General features: G+C 48.7%; 1 protein-coding gene across 2 annotated transcripts; it reads right to left on the bottom strand.

The window, feature by feature from the left end:
* Positions 1-2,644: 2,644 nt before the first annotated feature.
* On the bottom strand, positions 2,645-17,663 carry SIN3B (SIN3 transcription regulator family member B). 2 transcript variants are annotated; one of them, XM_051640049.1, is made up of 19 exons: positions 17,557-17,663; positions 16,843-16,949; positions 16,134-16,287; positions 14,633-14,896; positions 14,156-14,299; positions 13,795-13,917; positions 13,020-13,109; positions 12,465-12,583; positions 11,439-11,646; positions 10,605-10,721; positions 9,986-10,224; positions 9,552-9,735; positions 8,742-9,336; positions 7,861-8,030; positions 7,145-7,318; positions 6,781-6,873; positions 6,390-6,484; positions 5,754-5,958; positions 2,645-5,363 (listed from the first exon to the last, which is right to left on the bottom strand). In XM_051640049.1, exons 1-19 carry the CDS (start codon positions 17,641-17,643, stop codon positions 5,133-5,135), a joined length of 3,399 nt encoding a protein of 1,132 aa, XP_051496009.1. In that variant the 5' UTR covers positions 17,644-17,663; the 3' UTR covers positions 2,645-5,132. The 2 variants fall into 2 exon arrangements, with proteins under 2 accessions (XP_051496009.1, XP_051496010.1); XM_051640050.1 differs by lacking the exon at positions 14,633-14,896.
* Between the last annotated feature and the right edge of the window lie 746 nt (positions 17,664-18,409).

Genomic DNA, 18,409 nt, shown 5'->3' with positions numbered 1-18,409 from the left:
CAGGTCTCTGGAGTGGAGCAGAGTGAGGTTACTTGTTGGTGTATCCCTCATTTTTCAGATGCTGGGTGATCTTTAGTGACTGCTTTAGATGCAGAACAGCTTGCTTGAAAATTCCAATGCCAGAGGTTTGTCAGGGCTTGTTAACATCTCTTTAAGTCATGTGATCCCTGCCCTGTGGGGTAACAATTTGGTTTTAAAGTAATTCATTGTGCAATAGATCATCTCCTGGGAGGAGGAACTCTCTTCTTCCATGGCTCTGAACCCAGAAGATGTAATGCTGGAAAACAAGCAAGGGATTGGAAAGCTCAGAGGGAGGGTACAAAGACCACCTGGCCCATCCCCTACATCTTTAAGGCTTGAAAGAGCAGACTTTGGTAGGCAAATAATGAAGTTAGTTTTGCTCTGTTCTGGCAACTCCAGAGAGTTCTTCAGCTGCAAGGCAGCAGGTGTGAAGACCAAACTCTGAGTGCAGCTCCCAGCTGCCCCAGGCTGAGCTGGCAGTTGCCACACAGGAGGCAGCTGGCCGTGGAGGCTCCAGCTCTGCCCCAGCACCAGCAGCATGAAGCCCTTCCCTCCATGTCAGCACAACCTCACGTGTTCCGTGCAGGCAAACCTGGCCCTGCCTCTCCCAGCACTGGCTGTGTGGGCATCTGAGCCTTCTCAGAATCACAGAAAACTTCCAACCACTACTGCAATAGAGAAAAGGGTTCTTCAAACAGGATTCCCCCACCCCAGACTTGTCTTTGCTGGCTCTGGCACCTACACAATGACTTTCATGCCTTGAACACTCTGCCTGACTTTGCCATCACACCAGTTACCCTTCTCGCTTCATCATCACTACCCAGCTTCCAGGAATCTCCCTGCCTCTCTTCTCTTCTGCTTGTTCCACAGTTCTCCTGTTCTACTGGGATCCCATCCCAGCTTTTCCCTTGGCCATATCACACCTTTTCTGCTCACTTGGAAGCCTCATGCTGGTGTAAGACTTCTGGGGAGGCAGGTTTTTTTTCAAGAACCACTCTTCTGGTTTCTTGCAGTTTTCACTTCAGGGTGTAGGGAGCCCACATGAAGCCTTTTTTAAGGTATACCTTTTAGGAGTATGCCTTTTTTAGGAATACCTGAAGTTTATTAGCATCACTACAACTCAGCAGATTTTCTGGAACAGCTTCTTTTGGTCCTTTCTCACCAAGACAGTGGCTAGGGGCTACCTTGCCTGATCCAGACATCATCCCTTTTCAGCACTGGGGCTCAGATGATTCTTTTTGGATTCATCCTTTGGTACAGGCATGGCTTAGAATTGCTGGGCTTCAATTTAGTCCTTACTTTGATGAGTGGGAGGTAGAATGTGGTTTCATTAGGTTGTGTTATTTGGCTCTCACCCAGAAGAATGGATGAAGCATGAAGAAAAACCCAAGTCCTGGTTACACACATATTTCTAGATGACCTCTCGTGGGTTCCCAGCCCCATCTTTCTCTCATCATTGTGATACAGAAACATGTGGGGGGAAAAAAAGGTCCTGAAATATTAAATACTGAATTCAGGTACAATTTAAGTTCTTAAATTAATTTAGAAAAGCATTAATTCTTGTTCCATCCTGCAAACCTGAAAGATATTTTAGAGCTGTGTGGTTGCCAAAGCTGTCCACTTGCTGAGATCTCCAGCTGCTCTTGGGAGATCCCCTGCAGCACAGGGAACATCCTCTTCTGAGAAGTCCAAGACTGTGTCCTCTGAGATGGACCACCATCATTTTAATCAAATTATCCCATGCAACTGGTGCCTCTGAGGATTGTTACGAGGAGAACAACAGTTTGTTTCCCTGTGAGCGAGGAGGACACCGCACAGAAAGCAGAGTCTCCTTTTGTTATGGCAACAGAAGTGTTGAGGGTGATGTAAAGGAAACTCCTATCAGATCTGGGTCACATCACTGCAGCTTCGTTTGCAAAAAGCAGAGCTCACAGGGAAGGAAGTTCAACTTCTTATTCCCCAGGAATCTGGAGGGGTTGAGGGAGAGGCGGGTGGAGGGTGAGTTTCATGGTTGCAGTTGCGTTGTCTTAACCTGGAGCAGATGTGCTTGTAGGTTTCAGAACTGGAATCAGTCACTTTTCTGGAAAACTGTTGTATTTAGTGTGTGAGTCCTTGGGGGCCAGGCCTGGGCCATGGTTTTGCAAACCACCTCTGGTGGCAAAGGGGCTGTGAGAAATAAACCAATCTGCAAAGAGATCCACTTTGCTGGCACTGCCCCCTTTTCCTTGGAAACCTCTCTCAGTGTGGAGCAACTGTGCCACCCCCTGGCCTGCCGTGCTCCTCTCCAGCCCTGGGCCTTGGCTCTGAATCATTCCATTCTGTCTTGCAACTGCTTGAAGGGAAGAATCACAGAATTATTGAGGGTGGAAAAGACTCCTGAGATCATCAGGTCCAACCTATGACCTGACACCACCACATCAGCCAGACCATGGCACTAAGTACCACATCCAGCCTTGCCTTCAACACCTCCAGGGATGGGGACTCCACCACTTCCCTGGGCAGCCCATTCCATCCAACTTTTCAATTGCATTTTTCTCCCATTTAAAATCCAGCTTCAGGTGCAAGACAACCAACTCTGGGGACTGTCAGAAAGCCTAAATTAATTTAAAACACCGAGAGCTGCTGATTTTTAAAATCAATATTTTATTTTACTTGAATGTGCAAATAAATATATTAAAAAAAAAAAAACACACAGAAAAAACAACCAACAAAACTACATTCAAAGAGCTGGCAAAGCACTTACAAGCCCAAAAAAGCAAAGATCCTTCAAAAAAATGGAAGAACAAACTCTTGAATCTAGCAGATCACACAGCTGGAACTCTCAGACATCAGCAAGCCCCTCTGCAACCTGCACTGCCTGCTCGTGCCATTCACATCGTGTGCTACTACCCTTTCTGAGACAATAGCACTACAAAGAGTGAATGTCTTAATCTGTCCAGATTATAAATTAAGGTTTACAAAATAAGGATGCTTAAAAATACCTGAAGTACACTTAAAAAGGGGGAGATGGAGCAGGACGGCGCGCGGGCGCGTGACACCGTGGTACACTTGGAGTCAAATGCATTTTAAGCCACAAGTTGCAACCTATTTTCTAGGAAACATGTTTCTGTATCATAAAACCATAAAATTTGGCACAGTTGTCATCTCCACTGGAAGACAGCAGAGAGGTGGACAGGACCGAGGTGCATTTTGTTGAGCTGTCTGGAAGCAAAAGGGGGTTTTTCTGTGCTTTGCACTGGGCTTGTCCCCCCACTCCCCCACCCAGCCCTCCCATAGCCACGAGGTCAGTGTCTTTAATCACTTTTAGCACAGGGGAAGAACGTTCAGATGGTTTCAGTAACCAAAATTTAACAAAGACCCAGACAACAAGAACATGAGTTCTTGATGAAAAGTCCTCTGCTGGCAGTGGTTGTGCAAGTGGCCAGGAATGCCAGAGACTGGCCTCCCTCCATCCCTCCTAGAGATAATTTTGCAAAAAAACACAAAGAAGTCAGCACAGTTTTCTATTAAACATACCCCAAAGGCCAATTTTTCTACTGTCAAGTGAGACAATTGCAAAACCAAATGTTGTACAGTGGAAATAACCCAGGACAAATCCTACAGGCTGCTACTTAGGTCTGACAGAAATTATAACCTAAAAACCAAAGCCACAGAAAAATATCAGGGTGGAGGGGTTATTCCCCCAAAAGCCAGGGAAAGAAGATGGAAGCAGAGCTGAAAGGAGGCTGGACCTGCCTCAAGACATTATGCTTTAATATACTCCATGGACAGACAGTGTGCTTGCCCCTGGCCCCTGAAAAACAAGAGCAAAGTCACTGTGGGGCTGCAGGACAGACACAACTAAATGGTCTTGATTTTTTCAACAGATTGAGTCAGACAATTCACGTTGTCTTCTGCATGGTTCAGGGTGGGTTTTTTGCTAGGGTTCATTTCAAAAAAGCTTAGATAGAAGCACAGATGATTCAGTGGAATAGCTTGTCTACAATGGTTGTGGCTGGATTCTAACACTGCCCGTTACAGATTTCCATGTGTCACTGCAATCCCAGCGTCTGTGCTCACTCAGCAGAAACAGCCAAGGATTTGGGATAAGCCTCAGATCCAGCGCAAACCCTGTGCTGCGTGAGCTCCATCTGCTGATGCGACTGAGGTGGTACAACCCAGCAGAACCACCGAGTCCGGGCATGCACCAGGAAAGCCAAGTCTCCAGAGGCTGCCAAATCAACATGCACAATACAAACAAAACAGGCCAGGCCTCGAGAGGGATATTCCTCCCCACGCACACGCTCCGAGCAGCTCCAGGTCTGGGAAGGCAGAGGCTGCAGGAGGTCAGTTCCAGGTCTGGAAAGGCAGAGGCTGCAGGAGGTCACAAAGCCACCCTGTGGGATCTGGTGCACACCTGCAGAGGGGCACGGCAGCTCAGAGAGCTTCTTCCCCTTCATTCATGCTCCAAAATACTTAGTTGATAAGTGAGAGCCAGAGCGTTTAGCACACAGTTCACCCTTCTCTCAGTTTTGGCATTTTTCTCACCAAAGCACCAGTAACAAATACTCATTCATTGCCTTATTAGCACTCGTGGCTAATGAAGCAGCCCTCGGGGGGCTGGTGATCCATGCTAGGTGCTCTCAGCCCCACTGGCACTTGATGGTTACACTGAAGAGTTCTGCAACTCCAAGACGGCAGAAATCCAGGAAGACAGGCAACATTAAACCCTTCAAAGTGGAAGCAGCTGCCAGCATTTCTGCTCAAACACCAGCCCAGCTCCATCTCTTCAATAAAGCCACCAGTGGTAGTTCACCCAGAGCGTGGCTCCCTCACTCAGCCTTCCAGTGCTGGCTGGTCAGCAGTGGCCTAAAGCTTGGAAACAAGTAAAAAGTGTGTGGCAATGTCCAGAGCCCTCTGCCCATAAAGCTTTTAGAAGTCTCTTCACGATGGCTGAAGGATTACACTGCAAGGAGACAAGTCTATGCCATGGAAAATACATAATCCAAAGTAAAATGCTGTTTGGATAAATATCATGAATACATACATTGCATTCCCACCACTATTCTCAGAGTAAATGTGTTTCACCAGCAACGCTCCTACTCCTCTTGGTCCCAGGAACAAGTCTCTGCTCAGGGTGAAGCTGGACGGCGACTGTACTGAACTCTGTATCTGTTCACTGGGACCCCGTGGACATTCACTGTCTCACACGTGGTTTTACAGGGCACCATCTCCTCGTCTTCATCTCCCATGAGCCAGTCTTGAACCACATCAACTGCCTCCATGCTCACGTTCTCTTCTAGCCACCGATTGTGCCACTCTTCAAACTGCTGGTGATGCTTCAGCAGCACCATTGGCTGTACCTGAAAGCAGGAGGGTAAAGATCACTGAGAGGTTTCTGGGGGAGAAGCCAAAACCCCCACTGCTCTGTGTGTCAGATGTGCCTGCTTTACAACCCAACACAAAGAGTAAAACAAGGAACTGCATACCTGCATTGAAAGATCTCTAATTCTTAACCTTTGCCACTGCCCCTTAACATTTGGCAGAGAAAAGGCTGACAAACTGAACCAAAGTACATTTCACCAGCTCTCCTCTGTGTTTCATCCAACACGGAGCAGAAAATTCTGGGTGTAGTTTGCAGGAATTCAGCCACAAGACTTCTTATCAGTACCTGTCTTTTGGCTCAGCATCCTCAACCTCTGCTACTGCCTGAGCCACAGAGAGAGTAGAAGGACATGGAAATAGCCAACCACCTGCTTGGCTCTGCAGAGAGCTCCTCTCCTGTACATGTAATCCTCCGAGTTCATGATGAACATCATCTTGTGGGTGTTGAGCTTGAACCTGCAGTCCACGTTGCAGGCACTTTCCACCCCAATCAGCCTCTTCCAGGAGCTCTTCACCTCGCTGCGCAGGGCCCTGACCTGCTTGCACTGCCACCTGCGGAACCTCTTCAGGTTTCTGCAACACAACAAGGGTCAGGAGCCTGTGTCATGATGCTCCATCATCCATTCTCTTCAGCTCGCAGAGCTGACACCACAGCTGTGGAATTTGGTATTTCCACATTCAGCTTTCAGACTTTCCCCAGGATCTTCCCCCATACGCTGATAAATAAATGGTGACATGGGAACAAATTAGACCTCAAATTCCTCCCAGAAGGGGCTGCTAGGACTGTTCCACACCATTCTAAACCATTCCATGAACAAACCTCAAAGCAGTGGCCATAACTTTTTCTCCAGCATTCTTATGCAGTGCACTGGACTAGAGCAGCCCCTTTGGACCTCAGAGATGAGTCCATTTCCCTGCTAAATCACCTAAAATCACTGCCACATCTGCAGGGAGGAAGCAGCCCAGCTGCTGCAGGTGTGACTCAGGAGAGGGAGCACCCTCACCTCTGCAGAAAGACTGGTTTCAGGAGGAAGCCATCGTTCTGGTTGTTGGGAGCTCCTTCCACCCCAACGTACTGCTCCATGTAGTTGGCCAGGTGCTACACAAGAGAGACCAGTTTCAAGTCAGATTTCACTCTCATCAAGTCAAACACCACTGCAAAAAAACCCTTGTTAATTTCCAAGCTCCTTTTTCTGAAGCTGATTTATGTTGAAATTCTCTTGCTGACAAACCCACTCTGTCCATGACTACAGCTCCACCTTCAATCCTCCCACCTCCCAGGTAAACTTCTACTCCTGGCAGAGTCTCACAGTTTGGAACACAAAAGCAGGAAAGCAGTCTTAGACATCTGCTTTGTCTGTGGTGCAGCAGACTCCATGGTCACTGTGGCATTACCTGGACCTCCACAGGATCTTCTGTCTGGGTTTCTTCTGTATCCAGAAGCTCAATGGTCATGATCACCTGTCCTTTTCTCTGAAGAAACATGACCTGTAATACAGTCAGAGGCACAGGGTGTTGGCCACATGGGTTCACAATAAATTGCTGTATATTCACAAGTCATTTGGACAACAAATATGAGGTAGGAGAGGAGCACACAGCAGAGCTTTTCAGTGAGCCAGTAATGCCACTTCACTATGTGCTCGGGGACCTTCTCTCCATATTGCTCTCTCTCATCCTTGTGGCCTTGGAGCTTCAAACCATTTCTCCCTGGTAAAATGTCACAGGCACTTTCTGAAGATGCTTGGCAGCCAGTTCTTACCTTGAAACAGTTCTCATCTGCCATGCAGCGCTCAGCCTTCCACTGATAGCTGGTCTCCTTTGCTGCCCGGACACACCTGGAGGACAGGTTCCCTCCGGCAGCACCGCGCTTCCTCTCATTCAGGTACAGCTCAACTACCTTCAGGCAGATGTCATCACTCACTAGGTGGTGAAGCTTCCAGTAAAAAAAAGAGGGAATTCAGTCAGAAAGTCCAGACCAAGGGGTAACTTGAGTGTGTTGTGAAAGGAGGACACCACTCAGCACAGCATCACCCCTCCAAGTACCAAAGCTTCAACTCCAGAGACTTCACACATTTGATTCTCTTTTTCACTACTTTGCAGTAAGAGGAGCAGAGAAGAGTGAGGGGCTGATGTGCCTCAACTGGAACAAAATTACAACCAGAAAACAGATGTGAGTAAAAAGGACTGGACCTTTTTTTTTTGCCTTAGATGTATTTTGGGAATGGCAGAATTTAAAGACTGGAATATAAAAAAATGTTGGAAAAGGCCAGGAAGAGTCAATCCTCTAATGTGGTCCCTGCTTTGAAGCTCAACTATCTCACTGAGCTTCCATTAGTCTTTCTCCTACAGAACTCTTCTATGAATTTGCTGTAAGTTTAGTGAGTCCCAGCAGGAGAGGGTAGTGTGAGAAACCTCTTTGTCCATAGCAGGGAGATGTGTGGCCCCCTGGACAGCACCAACCATCAAGTGAATTACCTGGCGGACAATGTTCTGCACCAGTTTGTCCATCGTGAAGCCAATATAGGCATGGATGGTGAACATCTCCCTCAGAGTGTCCTCGTACTGCGTTGGGTCAATGTTCCCATCCAGCAGGCTCCTCACCATGTCCAGGAAGGCAGGGTAGTACTCCTCCAGTTCCACCTCACCTGGGGAGGGATGGCAAAAGTGCAGTCAGTTAATGCTTGTAAGAGGCAGATGGATGTCAAGAGATACAAGGGACAGCACTGCTCTGCAACCATGACCTTAGGTACTGAGAACATTCTGACAGTCAGTCAGTCCTCTCTAAGATCTCATGCTCTCCCATGACTGCCTTGTGTAATTAACTATTTTGTGGTAGAGTCATTTATATCTTAAACCAAAGTAACACATTAATAATAGAATCATGGAATAGTTTGGGTTGGGAGGGACCTTAAAGATCATCTAGATCCAACCCCCCTGCATGGGCAAGGAAAACCCCCACCAGCCCAGGTTGCTCCAAGCCCCATCCAACCTGCCCTTCAACACTGCCAGGGAAGGGGCAGCCACAGCTTCCCTGGGCTACCTGTGCCAGTGTCTTACCACCCTCATAGGAACTAACCTCCTCCTAGTATCTTAAATAAATCTACTACAATGAGATACCTGAGAACACCTGACAACAGTGGACCTGTGTGAAGTCTCTAAGAACTATGGCCCTCAGAAGATAAGTGACAACCTAGCTAACCTGTTAAATCAGCTGTATCCACAAACCACAAATACAGAGGGGTCTGCACCTCTCCATTCCTCACAGACTTGCCTGCTGGACTCAGTAACTCAGATATATACAACTGGCACCAGCAACCAGAGTGTTAAGACTGGACTGTGTCCTGGATTATTCTTACTTGGTTGCTTCAGTCTTAGTTCCATGGCTGGATCATTGGTTTTTTCTTTTCTCCCCTCACAAAGGAGTTTCTCTCTCTCTTTTTCAGTCCGATATTCCAGAAGCTGCTTCTGAGCTTGTCGATAAATCTTCAGGAGCCTAGAGCACAGAGTCTGGTGGAGGCGGAGGAAGAAATACCAGTTGTTATTGACAAAGAACAGGCTGTAAACATCATCCAGAGTGTTGTGGGGCTCAGCAGCTGTCACATCACAGAAGGTGGCTTTTGCCTCCAAAGGGCTGCTTGGAGGCCCAGGCATGTGTCTTTTCCGTAGCTCAGGAGTATCCAGGTTCTGCCCCTGATGGTTTTCCCTGTCCTCATCTGTTGATTCTTCAGAAATATTGTGCTCGGGGGGCTGAGAGAAGAACAGCTCAGGGATGAAGTGATGCACAATCTGCCGGATGGTTGCTTGATCCTCCTTCTGGATAGTGGGCTGCCTTTTTACATAATAGCTGATAAGAGATGCTGCATCTTCCAAAATCTGCTTATCTTCATAGATAAAGATAAGATGAGGCTCGTTTGTGGATGAACTTCTCCCCTCTGAATGCTGCTCCTGATGCTGTAATCAAGAGACAAATAGATAAAGATCCTTCCAAATCCATGCTCAAGAGCCATTCCTGCCAGAAGAAATAAGTCAGTGTTAACTCTATGCTTAGGACACTCATTTCTGACTGAGAACTCCTCAGAGCACCACTTCACCAGGGTCCCAGGTGCTACGTAAACATCTAGGTAAAGGAAGGACACAGAGGATGGGTCCTCTACTGGCATACACACCTCATCATAGACACTCTCAATTTCATTCAGCAAGCTCTTGGAGCGCAAAGCTTTGGTGTCATTTTGCTTGAAGTTGACAGCCTGGTGGTCGAGTGACTTCAGGTAGGCCTTCTCGTACTGCTCCCGCCAAATCTTGTTGAAGCCTTGCTGGGCCTCCCGCCATTCCTCCTCTTTGGCTTTCAACCTGCATAAATGTACCATCTGCTTCAGTTCTAAAGGACAACCCCAGAAATGCAAGCAGAGCATTTTCCCTGTAGCCAACTGTGAGGCACCAACAACTTTTCAGTATTGCTGGAAGCAATAAACAGATCTTCAAAAGCGCCGCCGCCGAAGGTGAGTTACCATTTGAAACAACATTTACAGAAAAGAGTTTAAAAATGCTTTAAAAATTCCCTGTCAGTTTCTCAGGGTGAACACAGGAGAATGGGAATTACCTCTTAAGAACAACAGGAACTGCAGTAACTGGGTTTTTCTTAAGACTTTCAATGATCTCTGGTGCTTTATCACCGTAGATGCGATAGATGGCCCGGCGCTGGATCACCTCTGATGTCCCTCCCAAGCAGTCATCCAGTCGGAACTTCTCCTGATCCTCTTGAGTCAGTCGAGACAGTTTCTTTTGCACACTCTCCAGCACACGTATTGTGGCTAAGTTGGTCTCCAAGACAACATCCAACTGTTAAAGAGTTCCCAAAAGACACAGGGTAAGAACAGGCAACGGCAGGAAAATGGGGACCGCAGGCCTCAGGTCTGTGGCAGACATTCCAGCCCCACTGGGTGGAGCTAAGAACATCATCAAGGCTTCTTACTGGAAAATATCCTACTGGAAAATACCCCTCCACCAGTTCTCCCAAAGCTTAACATGCTTTTTAGAACTGGACTCATGCCTAAAAAGAACTATTAGACTCCAAGGAAGTGGAAAACACTAAGCTCTAGCTCAAACCAACACACATTAATAGAAGTTTTTTGCTAATTTGCCATCAATTAATTCCCTCAGAATCCTGAGAGGGATCCTGTGTTTCTGGACAGGCAGAGGAAGCTCAGCAGCAGAGTTACCTCAAACCGCTCATCTTCACAGCGGTGCAGCTGCTCCTCATAAGGAGTCTTCTTGGAGCTGACAAAAGTGGAGTCTTCAGACCAGGATGGAAATGAAACCCAGGTATCATTTAACACCTGCAACAGCAAAAAGACACAACACTGATCAGAGCCTTATGAGCCCTGAGCTCTTCTCTCTGATAGTTCTATTTTTGCACAATTCTTCCCTGAGTTTCTAGGAAGTTTCAGAGCACGCTCACAAGTCACTGTCCTGACTGCTCCTCAGAGAAGAGGTCTGGGTGGAGCTGTGCCAGGGCCCTGCTCAGAAAGCTCCAAAGCACCTTTGTTGCCATCTCACTGCAGCAATCAGCAGTCAGCCAAGGAGGCAGAGCTGCCAGCAACAAGAAGAGGTGGGAGCACCTCTGCTGCAGATGTGTTCTCAGAACAGTGCCTAAGACACTGGCTCACAGTCTCTTATCCCTTTCAGGAGAAAAACTGTTTCTGAAGGCCATACTGGTTCACCGCTAGCAAATTACATTCAGGTATTTCATATTCTTTTCTGTCTTTAAGAATAAATTTGTGTATGTGAACAGACTCAAAATACATTAAAGTGGCAGATGCAATTTGAGATGGGTTTAGATAAAATTAGTAAAATCACAGAATCACAGAGTGGTGGGGTTTGGAAGGGACCTCTGGAGATCACCCAGTCCAACCCCCTGCTAGAGCAGGATGCCCTACACTGTATGGATAACTGATGTCCAACTAAAGCTGGCTAATCATCATTAAAGAGGGACTACCCCACTTCAAATACACACAGTGTGTGTTCAGGGAATGAAGAGGCTGATCCCAAAGTACCTCCTTGCAAATGGCTGTTCTTCCACTGCACTTTGGCTGCTGGTAGGTTTTGGGGAGAGCCCGGTAACTGGATCCGATCCGTTTGCAGGAAGCGTAATCGATCTCCCGGCTCATCCCGTCCCCAGACCGGTCGCTCAGGGGAGAAGCAAATGAAAGCTCTTTCACACCAAGGAAGGACTTGAACTGTGCAAAGAGTTCTGGGAATTTCCTTCAAAAACACAAGGAAGTGATTTTGTTACTTCGCTCTTGACAGTTCTAAGGTGTGTGAGGGAGAAAAGCTGAACAGTGAGAAATCTTTCCCCAACAGTTCATAGAATCGTGGAATGGTTTGGGTTGGAAGGGACCTTAAAGATCATCCAGTCCCACCAGTCCCATCCAGGGACTGTGAAGAATTTCTTCCTAATGTCCAACCTAAATCTCCCCTCTCCCAGTTTTAATTTTACTTCTGTTATCATTCTCTCTGAATTACTTCAGGGGTTTTTATTTAAGGCAGGAAAAGAACTTCCCTTCACAACTTCACAAATACTCCTCTTAACTGACTGAGCAACTACTGATCCTTCCCATGAGACTCTCCCTCTTCTGGTGGAAGCCAAACAGCACAAGAGGTTCACATCAGAGCTAGAAGATTTCTCTTTTTCATAGTTCTGAGATTTCATGCTTATATCTGCATTATCTTCTGAGAGATTAGAACAGGGAGTGTGAGCAGAGGTCACCTTCCAGAACTCATGAGATTCTCTGCCCCAGTGATTTGAGTGTAACATCAGGCACTCTGCTGCATGTGAGGCTTTCAACTGGAGGCACAGACAGAGGGAAATATCCTCCCCAAAATGCTCTTCAGGTGCTGTGTAGATATGTTAAAAGATTCAGATTTGATTAGTCCTGTTTTTGGCTTAACTTTCAATTTCTTGAGTGCTACTGAGGAAGCATTTCTGAAGTTAAATCCAAAATTTCAGTAACAAAGTTCACAATATCTACCAAAATCTAAGAGTAAGACCTAAAACATACAAGACAGAGACAGGAACTTACCCCAGAAATGGTGTAACCAGCTGGAGCAACTCAGAGCCAGAGACCAACTCCTGGTTGAAGAGAGCAATGCAACGGAGAAAATTTTCATAGACCTCCTGACTCTTCAGGACCCTTCGAACCTAAAGCCCAGTTTGGGAGAGAAATGATCAGGTCACTTGAACATCACTTTGATTTAGTTCATATTCTGAGTAGTCAGAATCATGGGGACAGTGTCAAACTTCTGTCTACACTGCAACGTAGAAAAGAGAATGTGCACAAAAATGCCCAGTTTCAAACAATGATCTAGTAACTACAGATGGTCCCATGGGGAAACATCACTGAAAAATAGAGAAAAAGATGTGTCTGTAAGAGCCAGGCATTAAGGAAAAGGTCAGTGACCAGTTGCCATTCATCTTCTAACCCTCCTGTTTTCTCTTTTCTCTGGTTTTTCTCTATCACTTGAAAAGTCAGGCAATTGCTCAGTGCTGACACACAGATTGTACAGAAAACTAATTCATGATGATGTGAATGGCTGAAGATAAGAACACAGAATTTGAGAAGAGGCCAAACACTGACCTTGTCAAAGAAGGAAAACTCTTGCAATGTCCCATATTTCCCCACTGTTGCTACTGACAGATCTTTGGTACCTCGCAGTTTCATTTTCTTCTGTGAAAAGAACAACAAATACTTCAGATGTTGTGACTCCAATATTATAAAATCCCACTTTGCTGCCAGGTAACTGCTCCCTGCAAAGGCTGAAATTCCCTATTTCCCAACAAAGGATCTAGCATTGCTGGGTCAAGCCTCCACAGCAGCCTCTAGCAAATAACTCCCAGCTAAAAAGAACAAACAACAGAAATGATCAGTTCAGAAAGGATTCCAAAGAGAGATTTCTTTGTAGAAGGAGTGAACTGTCCCTTCCCAGGGTCAATGCTCAGAACAGGATGTCTCAATGTTGAGAATTCAACATGTTACCAGACACGTTTAAACACACTTTTAGAATTCACTTTTTCTACAGTCATTATTATTTAAAAAATAACTCCTAAATTTTGTTTCTTGTACCTAACACTGACCTACCTCGAAGATGCAACTCATGTGGTGAGACCCTGGCCCAGGTTGCCCAGGGAAGCTGTGGCTGCCCCATCCCTGGCAGTGTTGAAGGGCAGGTTGGATGGGGCTTGGAGCAACCTGGGCTGCTGGGAGGTGTCCCTGCCTGTGGCAGTTGGATCTGGATGATCTTTAAGGTCCCTCCAACCCAAACCATTCTGTGATTACAACTTTATCTAAGCACTGATCTGAACACAACAAGTAATATCAAGTTATTCTGAAGTTCTTCTTTGCTGAGAGGTACCTTTGCTGGGCCAGAAACAGGGCGCAGCAGCAGCGGTCGGGATCGCTTTTTGCTGTGCTCCAGATTCTTCTCATGCTCAGTTTTCTGGACGCTGTTCACTTCACATGGTCCATTTCCTGTGAACTGGAGTAAATAAACAATTACCTCAGTGTTCTTCTCTCAAACAGGGCAAATAAAGAATCCTACAGATCAGAACAGGACAGAGGGCACCTCGTGGAGTCACCTGTTTGGCAAAATTCCAAAGTTCATCTACTGGCTTTATGTTTTTCCATAATACTTTGCATTCCTAAAGCTTCTTTATGTATTCTATGTAAAAACAGAGAGTATTCCATGTTCTGCCTTGTTCTAAGCATACACGTACCAAAGACCTTTTAGCCTCTGGGAGGAATTGTCCAAACTCAGAGAGCAGATCCTCCTGTCCCCTGAAGAGATTTGCTACTTCAGTAAACACTTCTTCCTCTGACATGCCTCGGAAGGGTCGGCCTTTAGTGTTCAGCTGCTCTTTCTGAAAAGATACAGATGTTAGAGAGTCAAAACCAGACCTCACTAGCAAGAAAACCCATCAATCACATCCTTTTCACACCGAGTATCACTGAATCAACCAAAGGTTGGCAAAGTCAGATCTGGATATGACCCCTTTGTGCCTCAGACCTTGGGAAGTTCTACAATGTTCACATTTTTGTCATTTCATGTGAATATCTCTGAGGCAATTGTTGGACAAAGACTGGTGCTTGGGAACTGTCTACGTTTGTTCCATAGACAGACATTTCCTTTGACAACAACTACTCAAAACAGCTCCAGTGCAAACCCACAACTGTTTACAGGCAACACTATTTACCTGGTAAGTATGAAGGATTTCTAAAAAGGATCTGTAAATTTCTGGGTGGTCAAGGAAACGCGTCTTGATCTTATTCACGTAACTGATGGCATTATTGAACTCCACAGAATCAGACTCCAAAGGAATCTGGGATTTGTCTTCTTTGTATGGAAGTTGCTGCCTAAACTCCTCAGAGCAGTCACTGTGATTGTGGGAATTCTCCTGGGAATAATGCAACAACAGCCCGCTGCCAGGGAGAGCACTGGGGACAGGCTCCGAGGGCACCTGGTGGCACGAGACACAGAGTGACTGGGACAGAAACATCAGGGCAGGATCAACAACAACCCAGCACCAGGGCTTTCAAGATCACAGACTGGCTTGGGTTGGAAGGGACCTTAAAGATCATCTAGATCCAACATCCTGCATGGGCAGGGACACCTCCCACCAGCCCAGGCTGCTCCAAGCCCCATCCAACCTGCCCTTCAACACTGCCAGGGATGGGGCAGCCACAGCTTCCCTGGGCAACCTGTTCCAGGGTCTCACCACCCTCACAGGTATGAATTGCTTCCTCATATCTCATCTAAATCTCCCCTCTTCCAGTCTGAAACTGCCACCTCCCATCCTATCACTACATGCCCTTATAAAAAGTCCCTCCCCACCTTTCCTCAGGCCCCACACTTGACTAGTGACACCAGCAGCTACAAGGCTGGGCACAAGTTATAAATGATGAGGTGCTGGTTTCATGTAACTGAATTTAAGGACAAAGATACTTTTTATATTAGAAGATACTCCAGGATTGTGAAAAATTGTATGTAAGGAGCAAATTCAGCTTCATTAGTTAAAAAAAGCCTACCCTGTGAAGATGAAAGAAAAATTAAAATATTTTATTAGCCAATTAATTTCCCTATTTTGTTTTTCTAAGCAGCAGAGAGATCTAATGGAGCCAAGATCTAAAAGGTATTTACTGCTACTAATTAGAGTTAAACCACAGGTTTATCAGTGGGATTCAGGGAATAGCTCTGCTTCAGCCCCCACAACCACACAGCAACAACAAATGAGTAATATGAATCCATCTGCATGACAGATGCCTGTCCTTGCAGGATGTCAGCAATCACAGGGCAACACCCAGCCTGCAGGTTTTGCCCCAACACATTTCCTAGTTTTTCAGTGGAAGACTGGAAATGGGATTCTTCCAGGATCTCTTCCTGAAATTTGTCACCATCACACCCTGAGAAACTAAGTACACACTGTTTGAGCCAATTACAACTTCTGCTTTCAACTCTGACTGAAACATTTGCAGTGGCACTTCATGCAGGAATGTAATTCTAGTGTAAGCTAAACCAACCACTGCTTTGAGGATAAATATTTCAATTTATATTACACCCATTACCACAGACTTTGAAAACCATGTAGAAACTTGAGCAATATGCAATAAATGTACATCTACGTAGCCTGAACTGTGCAAGAGATGTTGATAGTGACACATGGAACATAATTTGAGAATATGAGCTCTAGAACCTACCTGACTGTTCAAAGGTGACTGTATACTTAACTTCCCATTCTTTGGAATTTCTATCCTGTAGCCCAGAGGGAGGAAAGCATTGAATCCCACAATGAGGTCAGGATGCTCATGGAAAAGCTGTGAAACACGTCGGATTACGCCAGGTGTGTCAATGCTGAAATTGAGAAGAGTTTGTTACTTGTGTGCAGATCAGAAATACAAGTCAAGCCCAGCAAATTACTGAGGTATGTGAAGCATCTGGCTTCCCAGAGACTCAAGTTTTTCAACACAGAAGTTTGGGAACCTCAGACCTGGAAATTAGCCCAAGTTAATGACCAGCATCCACTGCAGCTTCCCACTGGGAGTGGTGTCCTCAGAGAGGAGATATGAGGGTGGGGGTTACCCAAAATGGGCAAGAGAGTCACCCCTGGGGCTGAGAGGTCACAGAGAGGCTCTGCACTCCAGCTTCTTCACATATTTTCCAGATCTGCTTTCCAGAGCAGAAAGTAAAAAATAGATTTGCCATTTCCTGTGAATTTCATCTCTGGAGTATGATGGGCTGGGCAGAGAACCTCCAGTGCCCAGTGGCTGCACTAGGGGGGAACAGGCCAGCAGGGTGGCCCGTGTGGCTGTGGAGTGAAGGCTGGGGGACCCTGCCAAGACCAAGAGACCCCCTGAAAGGCGGAGGAGCTGCCCAGAACAGCCCTGGGGTGCAGGGCCTGGGCTTTACCTCTGGCTCTTGAACTCTTTCATGATCTCCAGGAAGCCGTTGTAGGTGGCAGGGTCGCTGCCAAAGCGGATCTTCACCTGGTCCAGGTAGGAAAGCGCATCCTCCACCTGTGGGGTGAGAACGTGGGGTGAGGCCCAGGAAAGGGGGGAAAAGGCTCCGGGTCACCCCACGGCCCTGGAAGGGGAGCTGGGGCACCTCACGGCCCCGAGGGAGGCGGGCACAGGCCCTGGGAGGAGCCCCACAGCTCCGGGGAAGGGGGAGCAGCCCGGGGAGGGGGAAAGGGCAGCGGAGGGGGAGGCCCTGAGGAGGGCAGGCCCCGGTGGGCAGCACCGAGCGGGGCAGGGGGCGTCAGGGAGGACGGCAGGGCACGGGGCCGAGCGCGGTACCGCGAGGCCCCCGGGGAGGATGACCGGAGAAGATGGGGGCTGGGGGGGCCGGGCACGGTACCGGGGAGGAGGGAAAGGGGCCGGGGGTGGGGCTCCCGGTACCGGAGGGGGAGGGCGCGGGTCCCAGGGGACCTCACGGCACCGGGGAAGAGGGGCGGGGGTCCCGCAGGGCACTCCGCGCTACCAGCGGGGAGGACAAGCGCCGGGAGGAGGTCCCGGCGGGGCGGGCGGGAGGGAGCGGCCCTCGGCGGGGGGGGAAGGGGCGCGGGGGGAATCGGCGGCCGCGCCCCGGGGCCCCGGTGTCCGCCGGGGCGGTCTCCGCACTCACATGCACCGGCAGCTTCTCCTGCGGCGCGGCCCGGGCGCTGCCCCAGCGCGGGGCGCTGCCCCCCCGGCCGCCGCCCCCCGCCGCCATGTTGGGAGTCGGGCGGCAGCGCGCGCCCCCCGCGCCGCCGAGCGCGCGCCCGGGCCGCCTGCGTCAGCGCGCCCCGCCGGAAGCGCCGCGCGGCCCCGCGGATCCAGCCGCGCGGCCCCGCGCGCCGCTTCCGGCCGTTCGAGCCCCGCGGCGGGAGGCGCGGCCGAGGCGGCGGGAGAGGGACCCCCGGGGCTCCTGAGGGGAGCAGGGCCCTGGGGAGCAGCGCAGCCCCGGCCCCGCAGGTGAGGGGTGGGGGGCGGCGGGGCCGGCGTCCCGCAGGGGGAGGGAGCGCGGGCGCGGGGCCGGGGCAGGGCGGGCAGGCCGCGGGCAGAGGGGCGGGCAGGCCGCGGGGCCGGGGCAGGGCGGGCAGGCCGCGGGCAGAGGGGCGGGCAGGCCGCGGGGCCGAGGGCAGAGCAGCGGCCTCTGAGCTCCGAGTCCCGCCCGGCTCTGGCGCCTCTTCTGGTGTGGTTGGATAGAATGTGGGCTTAGAGGTGTTTTGGTTTTTTTTCGTGGTCTTCTTTCCCGGAGGCAACGTCCCTGTTAAAAAAAAAAAAAAAAAAAAAGGGTGGACGTGGTGTTTGTGAAGCTGGTTTAGGGGTTGGAGGGTGGGTGGGCCTGATGCTCTTCAAGGTCTTTTCCAACCTGGGCGATTCTGTGATTCTCATTAAGCTCTCTTGGGTGGTTATGACTTTGGTACATGACAGCAGGGGTGCTGTGCCGAGGTATCAACAGCCTCCAAATAACTGGCGAGGGAGGGAGGGAGTTT

This window comes from Apus apus, chromosome 24, assembly GCF_020740795.1.
Source record: "Apus apus isolate bApuApu2 chromosome 24, bApuApu2.pri.cur, whole genome shotgun sequence".
In the NCBI taxonomy this organism is placed as follows: domain Eukaryota; kingdom Metazoa; phylum Chordata; class Aves; order Apodiformes; family Apodidae; genus Apus; species Apus apus.
The sequence above is the reverse complement of the archived record's forward strand: the minus strand, read 5'-3'. Positions and strand labels throughout refer to the sequence as shown.